The following is a 27,026-nucleotide window of genomic DNA, read 5'->3' on the forward strand; positions in this document are numbered from 1 at the left end:
CTGTGTATAATAAAGCATCTATTGGCAGTCAGAGGTTATGAGCTCCTCTAATTCCTCCAAAACCGATAATATGCACAATATGAGTTCCCAGCACATTCCTCAACTGGAGCACAGTGTTTAGGAAGCTCTGCTCCAAAAGGTGTGCAAGGTAAAAGGAAATGCAGTCTGAGAATAAAACATTTTCCACAAAGATCAATCCACAAAAGCAAAAACGCATACACAGTGGAGAGGTGAAGATACTTTTGAGTTCTAAGATTATTAGTTATGAATTTGTATCTTATATAAAGATCTAAAGATTCCACATTTAGCATGCTAAATTTTATATAGTACCATAAACTAATTACACTAAAAAGGAAAAATTTTATATCTCTGTGTTTATACTTTTGATTCTTATATTTCTAGGCTTTATACAAGCTTTACAGTGCAGCAGCAACCCATAGACATCTGTATCATCAAGCTTTTCCTGCGCCAAAGTCAGAATCTACTGAACAATCAGAAAAGAAGAAAATTTAATCTAAATTTTTAGAAATACAGGTGCATGACCAACTGCAGTTAAATACTCAGTTTTCTGTCTCCATGCAAACATTCAAAGTGCTTCTATCAGGACAGAGTAAAATACCGAGCTCCTCTGAAAACTTCGAAATGGTTTAGTTCTTTTACTTCAGTGTTTAATAAGCAGATGTATGTATGCATGGTTATATCACTTTGTTAACATGTACAGTTTCCTGATTTTGTCTTCAAATATGCTGTTATAATTTCAAGTATTTGTCTATTTATGATGACAGTACATGTGTTCTGCTTGAATTTACTAAATTCTACTACTGGGTTATAATTAAACCATGTAGTAATATTACTCCATGTTTGGATATGCTCATTTAATTTCCACAGAAGAATTTAAAACTTATTTCCCATAGTCATCCATTTAATCATAGCATCATAACTCAGCAGGCTCATAACTCAGCAGGCTTGATTCAATCTATGTCATCTTCTATATACCATGAGCTTTTATTTTTAAAGACATTTCAGAGAGCTTTTCAGTTGCTTTATCAATAACTAAATACTGCTTCTTTTATATTATGATTTAACATAGAATATAAACTTCTGGATCAAAAATGCACAAAAAAATCACTTTGTATATGTACTTGAGTTTCACTGCATTGTATATTTTTTCATTTGGTACACAAAGAAATGTATTCTTCATAGGTTTATTCTTTTAACATGTGAACTATTATTAAAGTTTACTCTGGTTCCTAAGATTAAAAACAAATGCTTACTGAATTTGGAAATGTTTGGGAGGTATTAATATAGAATGATAAAAGTTTAGCTCTCTTTTAAAAATTAAAATGCATTTTTCTTCAGTGTTGACACCATTGCAAACACACATTTCCACTTTAATCCACTAATCCCTTTTAAGGTAACTTTCAGTTCTTTTAAACCAGCGATTTATAATCTGGGAGCTCTAAAACAGTAATTTCTAACTTTCTTAGAAATGGTTAAGTTTAATTAAATAATTAAATAGTCAGACAAAGTAAGTAGTAACAGGAAAGAATAATGAAGATAGAAGACTGTGTGAGAGTTCATAAGATATTTGAAAAGTTTGATTACATGTTCTGAAAGATAACTTTCCCAACTGCTAACATCCCACTACATATTTTCCTTTTTCAATGTCCCTTTCATTATACCGCTTCCTTTGCCTTTGGGCCTTCTGAATGGAAAAATCAAGTATTTGCAGCACTATGTAAAAGACATGGATTCAAACACGACACATTTAATTTCCACAAAAATATATTTAATAAGCTTGTTATATAAAATCAAACATTTAACATTTTCAACATTTTATCAATTCAAACTCACTGGTAACTGGGAGTGCTCTATTTTGGAAGATTACCTAAACATATATTTACATATTTACAACACAGGTAAATATAACTGAAGAGCTACTTCAACTAATGTTGAAATTCACAGAATTCTAGAGATTTATAGGCTAAAAGTGCCATAAATTTATCTGTAGTCAAATGTACTGCACTAATTATGAACAATATCTTAGTAAGTATTAAAAGGAAAAAAACCTGGGAGGGAAATGGTGATCTTAAAGTTCTGTGACAAACTCTTAGAAGATACGTGAAATCAATTTAATGACCAAGATTTCTTGACGAGTCCCTGATTGTCATTTTTGGCAGCTCAACCCAGTCTGTTGAGATGGCAGTGTGCTATATGCTGTCCGGAACCCTGCACTGTCTCATCAGAACCATGCTCCTAAATGCTCCAAGGGCCCTGGTCAAAAGTAAGGAAATGATAGCAACTCTGAGTGCTGTATACACCTTTCCCATACAGGCTAAGGCCTTATGCCTAAATTTATTACTAAAAGATTACAGGCCTTTTACCCTTTCATACCAAAAAATACATTCTTACCATGTTTTAAAAGGGTTCTTTCTTTCCATTTTGGGAGGAGGTGAACCCTATGCATTATATATAGAAATATATCACAATTAAGGTCCCAAATCCTATTTTGCATTTTAAACTATGCAATAATAATATTTAAACCATCTGATTTCAGACAATATTCCACATTAAAGCAGTACACATCTGTTTTCAAATACTGCATAGGTTGTTTTTTAAAGAAATGTACTGCTGCTGTATGAGTTTACCAAGTGATCATTTCCTATTTACTCTCTGGTTATAATCACATTTCTTGCTGCATTTGTCTCCACTGAGAATATTCAAAGCAGTTTCTAATATATAGCGTTTTAGAAGTGTTTGCTGTGTTGGCTTTTAAATGATAAACATTTTTTTGCTCAATAAAATAATATTTTTAATAACAAAATACATGTAAAATTAGAATTTTATCATTTCCAAAAAAGTTGCCTTTATTAACCAAAGTACTTGTTTGCAGTTTTTTATCTGTGAAAATATTTTAAAGCCCTTACAAAAACCTAAATTTTATTTAAAAAAAATTTAACTTAAAAATTCTTGCCATGTTGTTGAGCATACCACTGCTGTCTCTGCTTGCGGTTTTCCAACTCTGTGAGCAGAGCCTGTCTGTAGGCTTCATACATTTTAACAATCTGTTCCAGTTCTTTCATGAAAAGCAACTTTAGCATTCCCTGGTATGTATCCAGGTCAGCCAGTTGGAAGAGTTCCCACTTGAGAATGTGGTCATATCTGTTTTAAAACATAATCATGCATATGTTCACAACACATACAGAAACAGGTATTGACAGCAACAAAATAATCTATTTTTATAAAGATCAACTTTATTATATCTAACAAACCATAAGCTTTAATTAAAAATAACTGAGTTGTTAACTTATTTAAACAGACTATCTTTTTAGGGAGAGGAGAAAACTGCTGATACTACTTCGTTTCAATTTAAGTTAAAAAATACCCATTTCTTTAATCTTTATCAATTATTCTAATGGTAACATTAGACAACAATTAACACAGATTTCAGACCACTGTGGTTCTGTAATTTCAGAAAAACACACATGCTATTGCTGTTCGTAAGTTCATCTAAAGTTAATTATCAGGACTTAAGAATGCTGTGACCACATTATGCCTGAAAATAATATACAAAACTGGGCAAAGTCACTGTGTCATTAGTGTTGATAGAGCTTTCTGAAGAATGCTATCACTACAGTAAACAAGGAACTAAAAGGAGAATGAAAAGGAACCATCATTTGTGGACTTTTTTCCTGAGGTGAGTATACACTATTAAAACAGAAAAACTCAATCAGAAAGGGAAGAATAAGTTATTTTCAAAATGAGAGTAAGTATACTGTAGAAGTGTGTGGAGAAGGACTCCTGTAAGATTGTATTTACATATATCTTAGAAGGCTTTTTAGTCCTTCAATGGTAAGTTGGTCCCATACTGAGAGGGAAGTGGTAAGTAATAAAAAGGAGTAATTTACACTCTATATTGAAAGACCTGAAGCCATCACTCTACTCCCAATTTCCCCATTTTACAGATGAAAAAACTGAAACCTAAAGAGGGTATATCTCTCTTGCAAGATTGTTTAGTGACTAAAAGATCAGAAAGGTGGAGAGTAATAGTTTTTAATGTTAAGTTTAAACAAAGAACTTGAAGTTCTTCTCAAATCATATTGCACAACAGATACAATAGGAAGCCTTGATTGTAAATTCTAGTAAATTTATTATTAATAGTTACATTTCCTACCCAATGATTCTTTGGTAATTCACTTACCATCTTATTCCAAAAGTATCATCTAATATATTTTTAAAAAGGGAAACCGTAAACAAATAATGAGCAGTCAATATGAGCCACACTGACATATTTCTGTACAACTTGGGTACATGTACCATGAACCCCAGGAGCACAATATGCAGAACCACGTGGTAAATATATCTTGTGGGATCCTAAATTTACCCATTTAATTACTTGAGTGCTGCAAATCTAACAGGTATACTTGGTAGAAAGCTTTATATTCTCTTTAGTGGGAAACTCCGAGAGATACTATAAGAAATACTCAATGAGCCTCTATGAAATAACAGTTACAAGGTATTTCCTAGAACCTCTGCCATGCATGTAGCTTAAGATCTTATTTGTTTGAGACAAATTCATGATTCCTAGCAAAAAAACAAAAAACAAAAAAAAAACGCTTCAGGTCAGAATTCCATAGCTAAAGGACATTGCAGCAATGTCTATTGATTCAAGATGCTTAAATTGATGACGACAGTTGGAACTATAATAACATTAAAGCTCATTTATCATCTGTGTACTTTCTAGCAAGGAAAAAGAAGGGAGAGGATAAATTAGTAAGTATCACACTTGTTTTAAGATAGGACTATCACTCTAGAAGCATTCAAATTTTGAAAAAAGGAAAAAAAAATAGCTTCACACAATTTTCTGACTTCCCAATCACCACATTTAGCATCAAAAACAGGATTAAGGGTAGAAACAACAAAATCAGAATAATTACAGAAAATCCATTGGGAAGAAGAAAAAGCACTCCAGAAGAGCATAGATGAGAAAAGTATGCAATTTGCCAATTCCCAGTCCAAAGTCTTGCCCCTTGCTATTTCTATGGCGTTACTTCCCTTCTCATATAAAACTTCCCAATATGCCTGTTTTGTTTTGTTTTTTAGGAGAAGTAAATATTTTCCATTCTTTGCTTCTTAACTAGCCAAATTATCTGATTCCCCAGGCTTAATTTTTAGTCACTTATATAATATATAGGTAAATCATTCAGAAAATAGGCTGTAAACTACTTCAGTAGCCTATACTTAGTTTCTCTTTTTGCTGTTTTTCCTAGGGCAGTATTCTATTCAAGTAATTTCTTATAAATAACTCACACATGCGAATATCAATTGCTGTCATCCTACCAAAAAATTGTGTTCATACTCCAGGGAATGCTGTCTTTAAGGAGCCCAAAGTCCTACTACTTCCAGCTCCAGGGACATGCAGCCTATGTCCCTTCATTGTGCCTGTCCTGCCTGTAACATTCTTCCTTTCTACCCACACCCAGAGCTGGGGCAAGACAACACTGCAGGACCGCCAAGCCGTAAGGAATAAAATACAGTCCATGCGAAGGTGATGCTCGGACTGGTGTTGGGGTACGTGTGTATGAGGAACAATGGAAAGTAAATATGCTCCTGATGGCTTTTTCCTGTTATATATTAAACCTTATAACTTATTCTAGAGTTCAGCTTGATTACAGCTATATGATGCATTACAGACTTCTGAGTAGCCTCAGAAATACAACTTCACTGGGGTGCCTGGATGGCTCAGTTGGTTAGGCATCCGACTTCAGCTCAGGTCACGATCTCAGTTTGTGAGTTTGAGCCCCATATCGGGCTCTGAGCTGACAGCTCGGAACACGGAGCCTGCTTAGGATTCTGTGTCTCTGTCTCTCTCTGCCTTCCCCCACTCACATTCTGTCTCTGTGTCTCTCAAAAATAAGTAAAAACATTAAAAAAAAAAAATACAACTTCACTAAAATTCATCAATAAAAATTTGTAACAATCTAAGTCAAATTCTGGAAGTATATGCAAAATTGTTTTGGTAAATTACTGCTAGAGACAGAATTTTTAAATTTCTGGAAATCAGATTGGCAACTGTTAACAAAAGGAGAAAAGATGGCAGTTTTTTGGCTAAAACCTCTCCTTTGATAAGTAAATGAGTCTCCATTATCTACTTCATAGAGAACAGCTCATCCTTTGTTGATAGAACAATATCAACTATTTCCATTCTTTTTAGAGACAAAAATTTTGGACCAACTAAAAAGTAACAGGTTCCTAACACTCTTAAGTTTTTAAGCCATAAAGAAGTACTTGCTCTCTTGTTTCAGTCTGGCCTATTCTGAGAGTTCTGACCTATTTGGGGAAAAAAAAAAAAAAACTAAGTTGTTAATTTCGTAAAGTTTTATAGCTAGCTCACAGAACCAGAGTTGAAAGGGCTATGATCTCTGGGAGTCTGTTTCTTTTCATAAGAAGCAAGGAATTTCACTTACGTACTATCTTTTTCTTCCAAAAGGAGAGCTTTTTTTGTTATTCCTAATGATGATTATAAAGTAGAACATAAAGTAGGAAGAATAACCCTCCTCGATCTTATCAACTCCCAGAAATAACAAAATTTAACAGGCACATATTCTTCCAGACTTAAGGAACACATAAATATGCATATTCTGTAGGACATAATATTAGCATATGAACAAAGGCTGTACACAGTGATAGGTCAACTGATACCAAGAGTGAAAAAAGAGGGAAAAAGGGATGAAAAGTCCATCTGCTATTATTCCTTATTCCATTCCTATACTGTATAGATACAATCAGATAAAGAGGCTTCAGTAGGTTAGCCCAGGCACCAAACCAAGCTAAACATCTATGGATAATTAGGTACCTAATTTCAAATAACCTAAAACCAAACTTTTGAAAAGTATTGTTTATATCTTGCAAAATAATATCTATAATTAAAACCTTTTAAAAAATTACGTTATCAAGGCTTAAATTTGACTTAGGGGGAAAAAAAAGACCCTCCAAGATTGTTTTGTCTCCATATCAGACCACAGATTAACACCCATGAATTTACAGACTGAGAAGAATGTTTATGTTGGCCAAAAATTAATAAATAGTTCATAATAAAAGGCCAATAACTTTATGAGAATGTTAATGTGGTCTAAATGAGCAGAATCATGATCAAATAATTATGAGATCCTTGAGGTAACCTATCAATTATTCAAATGAAAAGCCTGAAAAGAAGATAATAAAAACAAACAGCTCTAAGCAAGAAAAATAACTTCTAAAATCTCTAGGCTAAAAACATACACATATGCATGATTGAATGCAGATGCACACACGGTTGGTAAACACAGAGTAACATGGCAAAAATTTAGATCAGAGTTGGCTTAACCCCCTGCAAATTTTATTTCAATGATCATCCTTCAAAAGTATGGTTAAAAGTTACTATTTCAAAAAATATATATGAAAGGTTTTACATTCCTTTCACTTGAATCTCAAAGATTTAATTTTTTTTCCCCAAATTCACTGCCCAATCATCTTATACTCTCTAAAACTCTTCTTTGGGCTATTTTATACTGATAATTTTGGTTTCTGAAATACAAAAAAGAAATAAAGAATAAGACTACAAAAACAAGTAACTAAATGTTACCTTAACAGAGTTGTTAGAAGTACATGCAATTATTACGTGTGAAATGCCTAGACAAGTAACAAGAATTTATTAGCTGCTCAGTATGTAATAATTTATTAAATCAGAGCATTATTAATTACAAAAATTAAGAGCATGATCTTTGTAACTAGAGATAAAAGTCTGAAATCTGCCACTTAATAGTTGTATGACCTTAGCAGCGATAAAGCCTCCATTTTTTAATATTTTTTAACCTGTAAAATGGTTTTAGAAAGATTATATGAGATAACATACATAAAAACTAGCACCCTAAGATACATGGGAAGCACTGGATAATTAATAACTATTTATTTTCAAACACCCCCTTTTCTGAAATCATAGCACTTTGTATATACCAATGTTACTAATCTTATCACATTGGGTTACTGACCTAGTACCTACTTCTATTTTCCCAGACGAGAAAGGCTCTTTAAGCCTGGCAAATTCACAGACATCTTTAAAAACTGGCCCACCTAGCGTTTTCTTCTTCAGTGCAGCTTTACTAGCTCCAATCCATAGTAAGAAACCATACTAAGTGCTTACACAAGGCAGCCACCATGCCATGTGCTTTAAAATGTGTGATCATTTATGAATAAAAAAAAAAAAAAAAATGTGATCATTTATCCCCCACAGTTCAGTAGAAGAAAAAAACTTAATTCTAAGTTCAGGAACTTGTCCAAGGTCATTCAGTAAGTAGGTGATGGAGCCAGAAATCAGACTTAGTTTCCTTCCTGACCAATCTTGACCACTCTTCTATACCTCTGCCCCCAATCATCATCATCAGCAGCAGCATCATCATCATCTTTACTAAGCTCTCAATGTACAAGGTACTGTTCATAAAAAATACTTTAGATGCACTATTTTATTGAAATCTTAATAACCTTAAGAATAGGTACTATTACTATCCTCAATTTACAGAAGATAAAACTAAGTTAAGTACTCTGGCACAGGGTTACACAGCTAAAAAGTATCAGTAAACTCAAATAATCTCATATCAGAACTTACAGCCACTACATATATTATTTCCTCAACACCCTCGTATCCTGCTGTTTCTTCCTTGTACCCAGGACTCACCTGGGTCCTTACTTTTATCACAAGGTATGTATCACTTATATACAAGTTAATCTACCCGCTATGAGAATGTAAGCTCCTTACTGTATCCCTAATATAGCCCAGGTCTGCGAACAAAGAAATATTTAATAAATGTCTGCAGAACTTGTATTTGTAGCAAATGATCTTTAAACTTTATAACCTGTGATAGCTGTTCCTCAAGTAAAATATTAGTTAAAAGCCCAATATTATTAAGAGAAAAAAAAAGGTGCTACCACTCACCCCTCAATAAAACTCTGTGCTATAAATTCACTTACTTCACAGGAGCTCGAGCATATACCTGAAGCCAGTCAGGAATTTCTGCAGTATGGTACGGATTTGCAGGTACCAGCAGGGACTGATTTCTTTCAGTTTGCTGTGGTTGATATGTGACAGGAGGGGGCTGATCATACCGAGGTACACTAAGAAAAAAGAATCAACGTTCATCAGGATAAAGGCTCTAAATCTAAACAAGAAATTATAAAGAATATTATTTGATGTTTTTCAATGTGCCTCTTGCCTAAACTGAACTCCTTCTACCATATAAAAAAACAGAGATGTGCCTTTTGTTTTTTACTGTACCAGAAGAGGAGTAAAATCCACCTTCTCCAGGAAAATAACAGGTCATTAGTGATAGATCGAAATCTAAACTACATCTTTACATATGTTTAAGAAATTTCTTCTGTCTAGTATTTAGTCTTTTCAAGGAATGTCAAAGGAGGCCATAAAAAATCTGGAGATAAATTATAACCTTCATAACAGAAACTTAAAATTAGAATTATAATTTTCAGTAATAACTAGTAACTAGCTATACATTTATATTGGAAAGGTTGGTAGTTTCTCTCAAAATGAGAATGGATATGTTCTTCCTCCTTCAGGCTGAAAAGAAGGTCTGGAATATGTAGTACTGTAAGAGTGAGGACTGGGCTTGAAATATCCACCTTAACTGTAGTATTTCCTTTCTGCATTTATCAACTTACCAAAGTTAGAATTGATTAGAACTCATTTTAAATCAGAGACTTAAAAAAAAAAAAAAAAAAGACCATGCTTTTAATTAGTGTTAATGGCCTAACGGGTCGGACAGAGAGAACAGCAAAGTGGGGAGAGAACTGTTATATGGGAAAATGGTAAGGAAAAATACTGAACCACCTGAAGGCTAAAGACAGAAATCTGGGAGGTCAAAATGATCTAGTTCAGAATTGGAGACAAAACCAGAAGAGCCTGCCCCAAACATCAATATTTATGTGTATACCAGAAAAGGTCACTACAATACTAAACTAGGATTAAAATAAATGTTAGAGTGTGATTAACAATTTAAAGATCAATATCCACTGAGTTCTACTCCTGAAACCAATACTACACTGTATGTTAACTTGAATTTAAAAAAAAAATAAAGATCAATATCCAAATGGTATTGTGTTTTATCCTTATCTGTTCTTTCTAAGTAGGTACAAAGTAAAATATCCCTTGATAGTGCAACTGGGAGGTGGAAAAGAACTGCGGCTCTGCAGTCAAATATGCCTGGAGGGTTTTAACCTCAGGTTGGGCACCTTACAAGTTATATGAATGTAGGCAGAACTGCTTCACTTTTCTAACTTTCAGCCTCCTTACTTGTAAATTTGGAATAAATTCATACCAAACATGATTGTTCTCAACAGTAAACAAGCTAATGTAAGTCAAGAGTTTTGTATATAGATTAGCATAACAGAGATAAACAGCTATTAATATTATCTATGTGAGCTTAAGAAAGGTGTTTATTCTCTCCCGTTTAATGTCTACAGAGTTGCTAAGAGAAGCAAATTGTGAAAATACTTTGTAAATTAACAATTCCATAGTAAAAGTTACTGATGACAAACAGAAAATTCAGCTCAAGGTGGCTTGGTAGGTTAAGCATCCGACTCTTGATTTTGGTTCAGGTCATGATCTCAAAGTCGTGAGATGGAGCCTGCGTGAGCCTCAGCACAAAGCCTGCTTAGGATTCTCTGCCCCTCCCCCACTTGTGCTCTTGCACATGCATGTGCCCTTGTTCTCTCTCAAAATAAATAAACTTAAAAAAAAAAACAACAGCTCAATATACTCCCAAATCTGGTTGTCAGGACCACAAAGTCTTCTGCCACCAGGTGATAGCAATCTGTCATCACATTTGGTTTTTGGTTTTGTTTGTTTGTTTTTGCATTTCCCATCATTATTCATCAACAAACATCACTGTGCTCCCACTATGCGCCTGTCTCTGTGTTGGACGCTGGGACACAGCAGGAATAAGTGGAACTCATCCCTGCTCTTGGGTGGGAATTGTGATCAGGTAGAAGCAGGAGACTCAAAATTACCCCCATGACATAGGCCTGAAAATGGAGTCCAGGGAAGGCAGCAGCTTGCCTGAAATGGTATAGAGAGTAGGTGAAGGGACCAGAGCCCAAAATAGGCAGAGTGGCCAGTCTGGCTCTTTTGAAAGGATGACAATTTCATTTGTTCAATAAACAATGATTGAATGTCACTAAATGGAATCACTGGGGAAAAAAACTTTTCAAAGTTGAATTAATAAATCCAAATATGTAAAATGATTAAAACAACATAATAATGATAAAGCTTAGTTTTTTAGGTGATATTAAAATCTATTTTCACAACAATTTTAATGGTTCTAAAAAATGCCAAAGTTTATCATCACCAAAGATCTGCGTTATGCTAGATATTAAGGAACATCTATCAACATGCTGACGATATTCTACCCATTTTAAATCTTATGGTTCAGAGAGAGTTAACAGGAAATATTTTCAATTTCATTAGTAAACTAATACTAGCTTTTTATGTACTTTGAAATCCAGTGTGTATCTTACATTTACACACAATATACCTCAATTTAGATTAATTACATTTCAAATGCTCAAGAGCCACATGTGACAGCTGGCTACAGTAGTCACAGGACTAGAAATCTGACCATAAATGAGATCTACAGGATAAGCCCAAAGGATCACTGGCTACATTTGTTTATTTTTATTAGAAAAAATTTTTTAATGTCTATTTATTTTGAGAGAGAGAGGGCAAGTGGGGGAGGGGCAGAGAGAGAGGGAGAGAGAGAATCCCAAGCAGGCTCTGTGCTCTCAATGCAAAGCCTGACATGGGGCTTCAACCCACAAACTGTGAGATCATGAACTGAGCCGAAATCAAGAGTCAGACGCTCAACTGACTGAGCCACCCAGGTGCTCCTCACTGGCTAAATTTATTAAAAAGATCTGGGATGTTTTGTACAGTTCCAATTTTCACTTTCTTGCCTCACAACAGTAAGAAACAGAACATAAGTGTCAGAAACTGAGTAAAACAGTAAGATGTTATAATTCAGAAGAATATTTTGACACACTAGGAGGAAGGTCTGTATTATTTATAGAAATTGAAATGTAAATAGATAAATGTTTTATTTATTTATTTATTTATATTTCTGGATATCTACAATCTAAACACTGGCATATTAAAGCAAAATCTGATCATAAGAATAATGATCGTGTTTTTGAGTTTGTCTAAAAAGTTTTTTTTATATATATAAAGCTTATTTTGAGAGACAGAGAATGAGTGAGTGCTTGGGGGAGGGGCAGAAAGAGAGAGAAGAAGAAGAAGAAGAAGAAGAAGAAAGAGAGAGAGAGAGAGAGAGAGAGAGAGAGAGAGAGAGAGAATGAATTCCAAGCAGGCTCCACAGTCAGTGCAGAGCCTGATGCGTGGCTTGAACTCACTAACTGTGAGATCATGACCTGAGCCGAAATCAAGAGTCAGGCACTAGTTAACTGGCTAAGCCACCAGGCATCCCTTGTTTTTTGTCTTTAAAGATTTTATTTGAAAGTAATCTCTACTCCCAACATGGGGGTCAAACTCACAACCCCCATATCAAGAGTCGCACAATCTACTGAACCAGCCAGGTGCCCCTAAAAAAATTTTTTTTTTAATTATTAAAACCGTTACTGAATCTAAGTCCTAAGAAAAATGTCATAAACTTTTAAAAATAAATCTTTCAAATATCAAACTTCAGGATGCCTTTCTCTTTAACGAAAATAGGAATTCAAAATCTAACATTAGATAACCTCAATAAAAAAACTTAAAAATAGAAGTGAAACTATACCTAGGAGCACAAGGATGCCTATATTGAGCCTTCTTATTTGTGTGATCCACGTAATAGGTTCCAAATTCTGATGACTCAACTCGCTCCCATCCTGGAGGAAGTCCTTCTCGCTCAAGAGGATGGCTCCAATGAGTTGTATTTGTGTTGTGATCTATATAATATTTTCTCCCTCTCATTGTCCAGTCCACAGACCAGCCAGGAGGAAGAGGTAAATCTTCAGAACCATGGTTAGTTAAATTTCCTAAAGATGTAGCAGCAACTCTCCCAATTCCTGAGGATAAAGAGAGAAAAAGAACAGAACAATTATTCAAAGCTAAAAAATATGCCATATGAGAAACAGTTACAAAATCAACTATCCTGCTTATACTCTTTGGCCAAAATCCATGATTTCATAATTATAAATAAAAATTTTCATGAAACTAGCCAGTATCACTAATGTTTAATTACAAAAAAGGGAGGAAACTAGATTTCCTCTTTGAAATTAGTTTTTTTTTGGTTGATGCCTCCATCACCAGGCTATATAAACATTTAGCTATTAGCAAAGCTACTTAAGTATGTATACTGCTAAAGGAAAAGTGAGGAAAATAAAATTTCACCCCATTCAAGATTTAAGATTTGACATCTCACCTAAAACAGCAAAAATAAATTTGTAAAACTGTTTCTGGTTTATGATTATTTAAATATAATCTAGCTGTGCCCTAGAACCATTAAGTAAATTTATCAAGGTAGCATCATATGAGGTCAACATACAAAAATCAATTAAATATCTGTATACTAGCAACAACTGGAAACAGATTATATCACTTACTATAGCTCCAAAAAATCAAATATTTACATATTAATAAAACAAAATATAGACAACAAATTACATGAAGAATCTGTATGCTGAAAACTACAAAACACTGATGAGAGAACTGAAAGATGACCTATCATGTTAATGGACTGGAAGACTCAACATAAAGATGCCAATTCTTCCTGAAATGACCTTTAAGATAATTCCACTCAGAAGTCCAGCAGGAGTTTTATAGATACAGACAGAAATAGGCAGACTCTAAAATGTATATGGAAAGACAAAAGAACTACAGAAGCCAAGAAAAAATTTTGTTTTAATTATTTTTAATGTTTATTTTTCAGAGAGAGAGAGAGACAGAGAGAGATCAAAATTGAGCAGGAGAGGGGTAGACAGAGGGAGACACAGAATCTGAAGTAGGTTCCAGGCTCTGAGCTGTCAGCACAAAGCCCAATGCCGGGGCTCAAACTCACGAACCATGAAATCAGGACCTGAGGTGAAGTTGGACACTTAACCAACAAGCCACCCAGGTGCTCCAAAGAGCCAAAAATTAAAAAAAAAAAAAAAAAAAAATAAGAACAACGTTGGAGGATTGAAGCTACCTGATTTCTTTTTTAAAGTAATCTCTATGCCCAGGGTGGGGCTCGAACTCATGATCCTAAGATCAAGAGTCACATGCTCTACCAACTGAGACAGCCAGGTTCCCCTTATATTACCTGACTTAAGAATTAAAACAGCGTGGTATTGGCAAAGGACAAACAGATCAATGGAACAAAGAATCCTAAAATATACCTACACATACACTATCAATTGGTTTTAACAAAGATGAAAAGACAATTTGATAAAGGATAGTTTTTTCAACAAATGGTGTTAGAATTGGACATCTATATGCAAAAAAATTAATCTATACATTCTACCTTCTATAAACCTAAGAGGGATCATATACCTAAGCATAAAACATAAAACTATAAACCTTTAAGAAAAAAAAAGGAGGATAAATTTTTGTGACCTTACATTAGGCAGAGTTCTTATATGCTGAAAGTGTAACCTATAAAAGAACCTGTATACAAATGTTCACAGCAGCTTTATTCATAATAGGCAAAAACTGGAAACAGCCCAGATTCTTCAATAAGTGAATGGGTTAAATGAACTCTGATACATATATAACCCAGAATACTATTTGGCAATAGAAAGAGGAACTATGATACATACACCAATTTATATCAATCTCTAGGGAATTTTGCTGAGTGAAAAATGCCAATCTATCTCAAAAGGTTACATGCTGTATAATTATATAACATTTTTGAAATGATAAAATTTTAGAAATGGAGAATAGTGATTATTTGCCAAGGTTGGAAAGAGAGGTGAGTGTGGTTATAAAAGGGCAAACATAAAAGATCCTTGTGGTGAGAGAACTCTTGTGTCTTTACTATGGTGGTGAAATACACAATCTACACCACACACACACACACACACACACACAAAGTGTTCAAGTAAAGTAAAACTAGGGAAATCTGAACATGATGGATGCATTGTACCGAGGTCAACATCTTAGCTATACTATAGTTTTGCAAAGTGTTCAGCAATGGGGGAAACTAAAGTGTACAGAGGATCTAAGTTATTTCTTACAACTGCATATGAATCTACAATTATCTTGATAAAAACTTTAAAAAACAAAGAGGCATAACCTTTAGATTCAATATACATGTAATAACTGCCAAAATTATCTGAGATAGAGTAAGAACAGTAAAGAAAGAAATAGAGATAAGAAGAGAGCACTGTGAAAAACTAGTTAGCCCAAAATACTACTCTGGTATTTTCTCATTTTCCCTCCACAACCTTCCACAATGCTTCCATCTCTAGCAATCATAGGAGGAGATTTCAAAGAACTGGCAAATAAAAACTTAATTTATTCAATATGTATAATAAGACCAGTACAACATCAATTCTTAAGAAAAATTAAAGAGTTCTTCAAAAAGGTACAAATTTATTTAAATGAACATTCAGAAAAATGTCCCAAAGCAGAGGGGGAAAATAATGCAACTAAATATTCTCCCATTAATTAAAAGAAAAAGAGGAGGAAGCAATCAACTCTCTGAAGGAAGATCACAAGGAAAAGCAAGAACCCCAAAGATAGGATGGTAAGACAACAAAGATAAAAGCTATGCTCAGGAAAGAAGGATGAAGACAAAAAAATGGAAGAACAAACATGCAATGTTTGTTACAATGGAGAAACCTGGCAAATCTTAACCAAGTATGAATGTCAGTTATCACCAGTAATGTCATACACATATCATGTACACCTCCCTATATTTGACACTAAGAGGATATTCCACTTTTGTGGCATTCTTTCCAAAAACGAAAATCCCAGTCTAATCATGAGAAAAACAGGAGACAAACTCTAAACTGAAGGATGACCCACAAAATATCTGACAAGTATTCCTCACAACTATCAAGGTTGTGAAAAACAAGAAAGGAATAAACAGTTGTCATAGGCCAAAGAACACTAAGGAAACATGACAACTAAATGCAACAATTTGATAAGGGAGCCAAGATGTCCACAAAGTTCCAAAATGGCTCATCACCTTTACCAATGCCATATTAAACCATGATTCCTAACCTTTTCATGACACACCCCACCTATACTTTCTCAAAGTATTATGTGCACTAATTTTTTTTTTCAAACTATTTGGGATAATTTTATAAAACCCATTGAGAGAAGAATGTACAGTACAAAATAACTCAAAACCACACATTTAAAACAAAACATTCCTAGTAATAAAATAGGTCTAGCAGACAGGGAAAAAAAGCTGTATCAAGCTCTAGCACATGAGACCCCCCACTCTAAGTTCAGCCAGAATGCTGAAACTTCAATAACCAAACATGCCAAATCTGAAAAAAGAATGCAAGGGCACATTAACACTCTTACAAAGGGAATGAGCACTGACAATTACTAGTGTCTCCTCTGTCCCTGGCCTTTTCCAAATGAAGTAGTTTATACACAAAATAACTCTAAGGTAGTAGTATCACTACCAATTTACAGACGCGGAAACAAAGATTCAAGTAAGTTATTTTACCAAAACCACAGAGTTGGTACATGGTCAAATGACGAATTTATTACTAACAAAGTGTCACACAAAAGATAAACTGTAATTCTTCAAAGAAAAAATATGACTACCATTAATACAAGAAAAAGGCAGCTACCAAGTTTGAACTCAATCAGTGGAAAAATAACTTGTTTCTGAGATACAAGGAAAAAATTAGTTTTCCATTATTTCGATTAGTTTCAGAAAAGAATGAGTGGCATTCATAATCCTCAAAATAACTTCCATTTCATATAAACACCTTCCATTTATATGAAGTAAAACACTCATATGCTAAATACATTATTTCCCATACATAAGGATAAAGGATAACACAAGGATATTATTTTTGTCTCTCCACCAAGATTTATTAGATATGCCGCCAAAGAATTTACAGCTGGCAGGTATCTGTGAAATCTGCCCTTATAGACAAAGCTCAAAAATTCTGGTTTGCTAATTTTGTAGTGGATATGAGAATAAAATGGAATCTGAACTCTAAGGAAGGTCCACAGGCTTCAGAGTAAAAAATACTAAACATCACAGCCCATGTTATAATCAAGATGTTGATAAAGAGATGTAAGCATTGAACCAAGCCAACTACTTTTTCTCCTCCTCTGCAAAATAGTTACAAATAAAGTTGTATCCCTAAAGATTATTTACATCTCCTTAAAGATGATTCTAGGTTCACTAAATATTTATGCATTTCCTGGAGTAAACTTAACTTCAGTGTTTTTTTGTAAAGTCTGACACTTTTCAGTTCAATTTTGGTAACTTGAGTTCATAAGTTCAAGTCTTGCATCGGGCTCTCTGGTGTCAGCACAAAGCCTGCTTGGGATCCTCTGTCCCTCTTCCGCTTGCGTGTGAGCTCTCTTAATGAACACTGGGGCACCTGGGTGGCTCAGTCAGTTAAGCGTGGCTCAGATCATGACCTCACGTTTCGTGAGTCTGAGTCCCACGTCAGGCTCTGTGCTGACAGTTTGGAGCCTGGAGCCTGCGTTGGATTCTGTGTCTTCCTATCTCTTTGCCCCTCCCCCCCCCCCCCTCTCTCTCTCTCACACACACACACACACTCTCTCTCTCTCTCAAAAATAAACATTAAAAAATAAACATTTTAAAATACATAAATAAATAATAAAAGTTTTGAGGCGCCTGAGTGGCTCAGTCAACTGAGCGTCCAACTCTTGATCCCAGGATCATGGGATGGAGCCCTTTGTCAGGCTCTGCAGGGAGTGTGGAGCCTGCTTAAAAGTCTCCCCCTCTCCCCACCCCTCCCCCCTCCCTTGTGTGCAAGCTCTTTTTCTAAATAAATGTTTTAGCAGTCTGTTACTTAAACCTGTATAGAACTAAATTATTTAAATGCAAAACAAAGGAATTCAGTCTGCCATTAGTATTCCAACTAAAGACTTCCTGTTAACAGTAGAATTCCTTCCTTTGGCACATGGATTGGGTGCCTGACCAGTACATTGGCCAAAACATTAAAGGTCAAATTTCGCAGCTAAACAGAGAACTTGCTAGGCCCTAAACCTCTTTGAGACCTTATACAATCTGTTTTTGGCTTCTGCCAAATACAGTAACATAAAGTTAACCCTTGAGATAAGGTGTTTCCTGAAAGTCTAAGTAATTGGCAGGATATACTACTTTCATTAAGTCATTACAAAACTATTTTCTTCCACATCTTTTTAATGTTTACTACATTAGAAAAACAATCAAAATTTAAAGTTGTGGAAATAAATCTGTCTATAGCACATCTTTATCCTCCCACAAACTTTCTCCTTTCCATTCATTCAAATTCCTTGAACTCTTGTCAGCATAAATCATGAAAATATAATGAAGTTTCAAGTCTTTTCAGGATAAATTCAAGAAACTTTCAGCTACTTTTTCCTATTCAGATTATTTTTCTTTCTGGAAAACACAGCTGTTAGGCTTTTCTGCTCGGTTAATAATTGATTATTAATCCTTCCCTGACACTTACTCCTTCAAAGAACTGGTTTTTTTCCTAAAAGGTAAAGCATTAAATCTTATTGCCCTGATAGAAACTGTTATTAAGTGAAATTTCTCAAGTATATGATCACTGCTCTAATAAACACAAATCTTTTTTTAAAATGACATTCTTGTGGCGCCTGGGTGGCTCAGTCAGTTGAGCATCCAACTTTGGCTCAGGTCACAATCTCATGGTTCATGGGTTCGAGCCCCACATTGGGCTCAGTGCTGACAGCTCAGAGCCTGGAGCCTGCTTTGGATTCTGTGTCTCCCTCTCTTTCTGCCCCTCCCTGCTCATGCTCTCTCTCTCAAAAACAGATAAACACCAAAAAAAATTTTTTTTCATGACATTCTTGGGGCGCCTAGGTGGCTCGGTGGTTAAGCATCCAACTTCAGCCTAGGTCATGATCTTGCTGTTCCCGAGTTCAAGCCCCATATCAGGCTCTGTGCTGACAGCTCAGAGCCTGGAGTCTGTTTCAGATTCTGTGTCTCCTCTCTCTCTCTGCTGCTCCTCCATTCAGGCTCTGTCTCCCTCTCAAAAATAAACATTAAAAAAAAATTTTTAATGACATTTTTGGGGCACCTGGGTGTGGCTCAGTCAGTTAAGTGTCCAACTTCAGGTCATGATCTCACGGTTCATGGGTTTGGGCCCCCCATGGGGCTCTGTGCTGACAGCTCAAGGCCTAGAGCCTGCTTCAGATTCTGTGTCTCCCTCTCCCTCTGCCCCTCCACTATTTGCACTGTCTCTAGCTCTCAAAAATGAGTAAATGTTAAAAAAAATTTTTTGTTGTTGTTTAAATGACATGCTTTAGAGGCACCTAGGTGGTTCAGTTGGTTAAGCGTCAGACTTTTGGTTTTGGCTCAGATCATAATCTTGAGGTTTTCTGAGTTCAAGCCCAGAATTGGGCTCTGCACTGACAGTGTGGAGCCTGCTTGGGATTCTCTCTCTCCTCTCTCTCAAAATAAATAAATAAACTTTAAAAAAAGTTTAAACTTACCAAAACTATGTCAGACTGCCACTAAGAGAGGATTAGTAGAAATTCAGTTCTTGCAGTATTTCCTCAATGATATTTTGTGAATCAAAATTTTAAAACAGTAATTTAACTTGGCATTATTAATTCTAAATACTTATATTTAGACAGAAAAGTGTTAGGAATTTTATTAGTGATGTCTCCAATACACATAAATATAAGAAAAATGAGTGTGAAGTATTTATGGTAAATAGATTCTTTTAAGCTATTATTCCTGCTACCCCTCAGTTAACCAAAACTGTCTTAAGACTCCAGATGTGAAATCTCTGGACTCATTCATTTAGTCAAGCATTTGTAGTTGCAGCACCTCCTATGCAGCCAAGTGCTATGGTAATCCTATCTGACTTTTCTCTTTCCCTCATCTCTCATATCCCATTTGTGGCCAAGTCCCATCAATGCAGATGTATCCCACTTCTTCCCTTCCCAAATGCTTGCAGCTGAGGTCAGGTCCTCATTAACATTTAAAATAATAATCTCCAAACGTGCACCAAATGGAAGATTATGGATGATTGTGGAGTCACCAAAACTACTCATAAATAGTGTATAATGTTAAGAAACTCATTCAAGTAGGGGGGCCTGCCATGACTCAGTCCGTTATGCTGACAGCTCAGAGCCAGAAGCCTGCTTCAGATGCTGTCTCCCTCTCTCTACCCTGCTAATGTCTCTGTCTCTCAAAAGTCAACAAACGTTAAAAAAAAAACAAAACCTTTTTTAAAGAAAAAAAATAAAAGAAACTCATTCAAGTAAAAAGCAGGGGTATGAAACTATACAGAGTACAATCACAACAATATGAAAAAAAAAAGAATTCCATAAAAAAAAAGATGAAGGAAATTAACTGAAACACTATGAATCTCCGGCCTGATGAGTACTTTCCCTTTACTTTTCCACTTCTTGCAAATTTTCTACAGTAAGCAGCTATTAACTCTAAAAAAAAATGAGTTTTTTTAAAAAGCTTACTATTTTGGTTGGATAACAAATTATTCCTGAGATTTAAAATTACTCAACATTAGAAATATCCAAAATAAACACCAAAGCATGCAACTGTCTAATCCTTTGACCTAGATGCTCTTTAAAAACAAAAAGGCACAGGGGCGCCTTGCTGGCTCAGTCAGTGGAGCATGCGACTCAGTCTCAGGCTTGTGAGTTCAAGCACCGTGTTGAGAGTAGAGATTACTTTAAAAAAAAAAAAATCTTAAAATCAAAAAGGCACTCAACCATGTTAATTTCTACATGCTAATGTAACATGCTACATGTTAATTTCTAATTTCGATGTCCCAATGAGATTCCAAAGTCAGCTTTCACAAAATAAGTTGCTTTTACCAACTATTCTCCATTATTCCTCAATTTTCAAAACTTCAGTGATTTACTTTCTCCTAAAACCATAATTCTCAATTTTTCCTTCAAAAGCATCACAGATTTGCCCTTTTCTCTCCCATACCACTGGTACCTGCAGTTATCTTTTCTCTAGCCATCTATCTTGAGTACAACTAGTAATATTTACACACTGCTCTTATAAAATGACTTGTTTTTTGGGGGTGTCTGGGGGCTCAGTCGGTTAAGTATCTGATTCTGGCTCACGTCATGATCTCATAGTTCATGGTTTTGAGCTCTACATCGGGCTCTCTGATGACAGCTCAGAGCCTGGAGCCTGCTTCAGATTCTGTGTCTCCATCTCTCTGCCCCTCTTCTGCTCAACTCTCTCTCTCTCAAAAATAAACATTAAAAACATGTTTTTGAATGACTTGTCTTTTTGAAATCTTCGATGGCTTCTATTTGACTCATGTTTAAATCCTTCAGCCTGTTGTTGAACCACAAATCTGCATTCCGCCTCACATCTTTCTTTAAACTAGAACTACACAGTTCTTTGGATTTACATGTCTACTCTGTTTTCACCAGGTTATTCCTAATTTTCCACCTCAAATGACCTTCCTCTGCCCCTGTCTGAAGTCCAAGCTCAAAGTGCAATTCAAGTCCTACCTCTTCCACGAATCATTCTTTAAGTATCCCAGCCTGGGGTGCATAGGTGACTCAGTTGGTTAAGCGTCTGCCTTTGGCTCAGGTCACAATCTCACAGGTTCTTGAGTTCAAGCCCCACATTGGGCTCTCTGCTGTCCCTGCAGAGCTGGCTTCAGATGCTGTTCCCCACTCTCTCTGCTCCTCCCCTGCTCATGCACAGGCATATGAACTCTCCCTCTCAAAAAAAAAAAAAGTATTCCAGCCTACCCTGACACCTCTCCTGACTCCCCTATTGTACTTAGTACTGCAAAGTCTAACAACCGTTCTGTGATTATTGTGCATATGTTGGTTTTGTTTCCCAAGTAAGATACCACAGGGCACAGAGGGCAGATACCAAGAAGGTCAGAGAAAATAAATAAATGATTAATACTAAATGTATAAAATGTTTTCTACACTCATGCTCCAAACTATTTCTAAGTCACCTTGTTTGAAGTTCCCGGAGTTAAAAAGTAAATGTGTCGTGTATTTATTTTTATACTGTCAAGATTTAAAGCCTACAATTTATCAGGAAAAAAACAATCAGATAAAAGTTTAATTTTCAGCTCTTGCTTCAGTTTATCTAGTGTAATCCAGTACTTTAGGAATAAAGTAGAATTGTGCATTTCTATGTCTTCTGCCCCTTGTACAAATATCCCCAAGTTAACAAACATGGAAAGCAGATTGAAAAAAAATTATATGGCTAATATGTTTGTTCATTCCAAAAAGATCAACAAAACACAGGCTTAACACCCAACCATTTGACAGAAGTTTTTCTGACCAACCTGGGAAATAATTATTTAACTATGAAAGCAGTTTTGTTAAGAGAAACAATGTAGGTTCTATCCCTTACCATGCCCAATTCTTCCTATCCACCTTTCTTTTCTCAAGTTTAAGTCTGCATCCACTTTCTTTGAAACTCTAACATTCCCATTCTACCAAATTATTAACAAAACTGGCAAAATGGGAAAGTATTTTTCTGGGAATGTCTGTTGGCTTCCCAAAACAATCCAGAAAAGAGCATCTTTTTAATTATTAATAAATCTAATGTAGGATTTATAATTTTAAGTTACCTGAGGCATGCCTCCCCTGATTCTGTGGCATTCTTTGGAAGAGATCGTGGTTGTATTCATAATATCTATAGTCTTCATGTGCACGATCTCCAAGTGGGCGCCTTCTCTGACCATCAAAATAATTATCTGAATAATAATATCGGGAACCAGAGTCTCCATTTTCAACAGCAAAATTAACTTCTGTTAAAAATGACTGAGAAGATCCATACTCCCTAGGGACATCTGCTAGACTCCTGGCAAGATAAGAAGGTGCAGATAATCTGTTGCTTTCTCTTCTCATTATTTCATGAGGTGTTCTTTGAATTGGAGTTCTAAGAAAACTCTGGTTTCTTGAAACTATTCCATCACCAGAAGCTGAAAAGGCATTTGGGCTTGATTCTGGCAAACAGATATCAGTTCGTCTTGGAATTGTTGGACCGTGTCGAATAAATGAAGGCATGAGATCTACAATAAAACAAAGAGTAAAATGACCACTTCATTAAGGAATTAAATACACTTTTCAAAAGCTGTTCATTTACACCTATTACCCCAAAATGCAAAATTTCAATGGACTCAAGCACACATCATTTAAAATTCTGACTTAAGATAGTACTTGGGTATTTAAAAATTAATGCTAATTAATATTTTCCCACTCAAATGAACTTATAATTTATATCAATGGGGTATGTGTAAACTTAGAATCAAATGTATTCTGCATACCACCACACAAAACAAGATGAAATGTCAGTAAGCTTAATTATGGTTAATGAAATACTCATTAATAAATGTGTAAAAATTGGGGCGTCTGGGTGGCTCACTCGGTTGGGCGGCTGACTTTGGCTCAGGTCATGATCTCACAGTCCATTAGTCTGTGAGTTCGAGCCCTGAGTCAGTCTCTGTGCTGACAGCTCAGAGCCTGGAGCTTGCCTTGAGTTGTGTGTCTCCTTCTCTCTCTGCACATCCTCCACTCGCACTCTGTCTCTGTCTCTCTCTCTCTCAAAAATAAATAAACATTAAAAAAAATTTAATAAATGTGTAAAAATAGGAAACAATCTAACAAATAGATAAAATTACCAGTATAATTTAAGATTTTTTTGTTGTTGATTTCAGTTCATTTTCAAAATTCCCAAAAATCCTTTTTCAAGCAAACACAATTTCAAGAATAAAACAAAACATATGCCATTCCCAAACATGTAAAGGTAAATTCCTTTAAAAAGAAAAAAAAAAAAACTTTAATTAACCTGGTTTCCTTTTGGATTACGTGGCACTAGTACATTAGTACACTAATCAAAAGCTGGAGAGCCAAAAAGTTAGCTATGAAAATTAAAAAATAAAAAGATCTCATTTCAAAGAGGCACACAAATGTTGAATCAGTTCAAAAATGCCAAGCCTCAAACTATGGCTCCCTTAAGAACAAGTAATTATAATTCAAAACAAAAGATAACAGAACAATGGCCTTCAGGATATAGTACTTCTGAATACAGAACTTACATGGCTTAGACATGCCAGGTTAGAAAGCAAATAACTTTATAACAAAAAGAAAACTAGATTTGGAAACTTTTATTAGCTAAGTAAACAATTAAATTAGAGAGCACTAATATTAAGCTTTAGAAGCTAACTCTAGAAAAATCAATATTCAAATAAGCAAGCTCAAAACTCGATGAAATTAAAAAATACTACATCATTATTTGCTTTAAAGTATGGCAAACGTGGGGCACCTGGGTGGCTCAGTCGGTTAAGCGTCTGACTTCAGCTCAGGTCATGATCTCACGGTCCGTGAGTTCAAGCCCCGCGTCAGGCCCTGTGCTGACAGCTCAGAGCCTGTTTCAGATTCTGTGTCTCCCTCTATCTCTAACCCTCCCCCATTCATGCTCTGTCTCTAAAATAAATAAACGTTAAAAAAAAAAAGTATGACAAACATATTTCATGATTTCAAGTAATGTTTAATAAAGTTTATTTGCAGCAAACTGCAACTTATCATAAATTTAACCAAAAACCTAAAAGCATATGTAACTGAAAAATAAACTGCTAAAAAAAGGTTTAAAAATCAACTTTCATGGGCACCGAGCTGGCTCAGCAGGAAGAGCAAGCAGCTCTTGATTTGTGGGGTCATGATTTCCAGACCCACATTGGGTGTACAGATTACTTAAATAAACTTAAAAAATAAATAAATAAAAATCAATTTTCAGGTTACTGATGCATCCATCTAATCTATTTTGATGTTCTACCAAGAAAGAACTGCAAATACAAGAATAAATTTCCAAAGCAGATGATGTGGTTATTATTTTTTAAAAAACATGCTCCATGCCTGGTGGCTCAGTTGGTTAAGCGTCCTGTCTTGACTTCGGCTCAGATTATGATCTCACAGTTATGTGAGTTCCAGCCCGACATCAGGCTCTGTGCTGTCAGCATGGAGCCTGCTTGTGATTCTTTCTTTCTCTCTCTCTCTCTCTCTTTCCCACCCCACCCCCGCGCCTGACTTGCGCTCTCTCTCGAAATAAGTAACTAAACTTGAAAAAAAATGCTCTCCACACCTCTCTGCGTGATCCTGGATAAATACTAGGAACCTCTATGAACAGCTTTCCCAATTACAGTATGAAGTAATTAATGGTGAAGTCATAAGGTTATTAGGCACTTCCAAAAAGTACACTTACACAAGTGCTCAGTATGCAGTATAAACATCAAAATATTAGTTCCTTACTTCACAAATGTCCTGAACACACAAGCAAAAATTAAAAATTAAAAAGATTCAGCTGAAAAATGAGAGTCAAATACCTGAATTGAAAAGTGATGGGGAGGTGGAGAGAAATACAAACTATTAAAAAAAAAAAAAAAAACTTCCTGGCAATTTCTCCTAAAATACGATAGAAATCATTTTCAGTACTTCGCCTTTTTTGGAGTGGGGGGGTGGGGTGGGGAGGGTGTTATTTGAAGCAATTCTCACGAATATACCCAAATACACATGATTTTGGCTTCTCTAAGATCTAGGATTGATGAGGCTTTGGGAAGCGGCTACAATAGCGACGGTCAACTGTCACCTCTTCACATGTCTGCATCCAGCAGAAGGGTTAAGGAATTCTACTCGGGTTTGCACAACTCCCAGCACGGACGAGTAACACCCGAAATGTTTGCAAACACAAGGCATATCTTGAAGTATCTAGAAGAGGAAAAAGTATGCCCCAGTCTAATCACTTTCACCCCCATAGCATCAGGCAATCAGCAGCCTAAGTGTTTCCTTAAGAACCTCTTGCTTCCAGTAATCAAAACGAAACAACACTTGCCATGGGGGGACAGGAAAGTTTGTTGTTTTTAGGAAGGCCCACGGAGGAGGGACTAATCTAAGTTTCTTATACTGTATCGGCTTTTAAACGATGACCACCACTTTGGGCACACAAAACATTAAAGAACAGTATTTCATAGAGACCAGTAGGGAAGAAAAGCCGCGGGAAGCCGCGTCGGGAGCCCCGCCTGGCCCCCCGCAGCCGCTCGGGCCAGGTGTGGGTGCGCCCCGCCCGACACTCACTCCGCAGCAGAGGCGACGTCTCCTTCTTCACGTACTTGCCCTGCACCTCGGCGGGCTTGGACACTTCGTTTTTGGTCTTCTTTCGGGACAGCATCCTTGTCGACGAGGCCCCAGGCCGCGCCAAGCAGCCTCTTTAGGGCTCCGCGCAGGGCGCCGATCGGCCCCGCCGCCACCTCCGCCGGCGCCGCCGCCTCCTTCCCTCCCGAGCCGCCGCCGCCGCCGCCGCCTCTCCGCAGCCCGGGGTCGCCCGCAGGGACTGCCGCATGTTCGGGGCGCTAAGCGCGCCGGCCACAGCTCAGTCGCCTGTCAGTCCCTTCCCGGATATCTGCCCACTCCGCGATGCTGCCCTAGAACTCTGTGAGCAGAGGCCAGAAACGCCCGGCCAGGGCCATGGTCCGCCGCCGGCCGCCTAGTAACCGCTACCGCCGCCGCCGCCGCCGCCACCGCCTACGTCCCGTAAACTTTCCCCGCGGCCGCTGGGAATTCTGGGAAACTCGACGCTGCGCGAGCGCCGCCACCGCCCTTCCCCCACCCCAGGTCCGGGGCGCGGCTCAAGCTGCGGGACGCCGGGAGGCGCTGTCAGCTAACGGGCCCGTCCCGCTGTCTCCTCGGAGGAGAAGCGGGTCCTGCGGACCGCAGAGGACTGAGGACGAAGTCCGCCAGACTGAGCGCAGAGGCCGTCTCACGCTCTTGCTGTGGAACCACTTCTACACCACAGATTTTCCCCCAGGACCTTGAGGGA

At 36.6% G+C, this 27,026-nt stretch overlaps 2 protein-coding genes across 4 annotated transcripts in view; one reads left to right on the forward strand and one right to left on the reverse strand.

Annotated features, from left to right (window-relative positions):
* Positions 1-1,278, forward strand: part of ATL1 (atlastin GTPase 1) — an 82,246-nt gene extending 80,968 nt beyond the window's left edge. For all 3 annotated transcript variants that reach the window (XM_027065685.2, XM_027065683.2, XM_027065684.2), the window contains one exon: positions 403-1,278. In XM_027065685.2, coding sequence (XP_026921486.1) covers positions 403-513 — 111 coding nt within the window. In that variant the 3' untranslated portion in view covers positions 514-1,278. The remainder of the gene's footprint in view (positions 1-402) is intronic.
* Positions 1,279-1,767: 489 nt separating this feature from the next.
* Positions 1,768-26,467, reverse strand: SAV1 (salvador family WW domain containing protein 1). The gene is made up of 5 exons (XM_027065686.2): positions 26,285-26,467; positions 22,783-23,226; positions 12,834-13,104; positions 9,007-9,150; positions 1,768-3,162 (listed from the first exon to the last, which is right to left on the reverse strand). The coding sequence occupies exons 1-5, from the start codon at positions 26,376-26,378 to the stop codon at positions 2,961-2,963; spliced, it is 1,155 nt and encodes a 384-aa protein (XP_026921487.1). The 5' UTR covers positions 26,379-26,467; the 3' UTR covers positions 1,768-2,960.
* Positions 26,468-27,026: the final 559 nt, after the last annotated feature.

The sequence above is a fragment of the Acinonyx jubatus genome, chromosome B3, assembly GCF_027475565.1.
Source record: "Acinonyx jubatus isolate Ajub_Pintada_27869175 chromosome B3, VMU_Ajub_asm_v1.0, whole genome shotgun sequence".
Taxonomy (NCBI): domain Eukaryota; kingdom Metazoa; phylum Chordata; class Mammalia; order Carnivora; family Felidae; genus Acinonyx; species Acinonyx jubatus.

Bases quoted from the DNA above. Each gene is read 5' to 3' on its own strand.
- SAV1 (XM_027065686.2), bottom strand. From the start codon at position 26,378: ATGCTGTCCCGAAAGAAGACCAAAAACGAAGTGTCCAAGCCCGCCGAG. The intron at 13,105-22,782 runs GTAACTTAAAAT...CTTTATCCTCAG, and splicing joins TCAGGGGAGGCATGCCTCAG to GAATTGGGAGAGTTGCTGCT. The intron at 9,151-12,833 runs GTATAGTTTCAC...CTTTTTTCTTAG, and splicing joins AGGCATCCTTGTGCTCCTAG to TGTACCTCGGTATGATCAGC.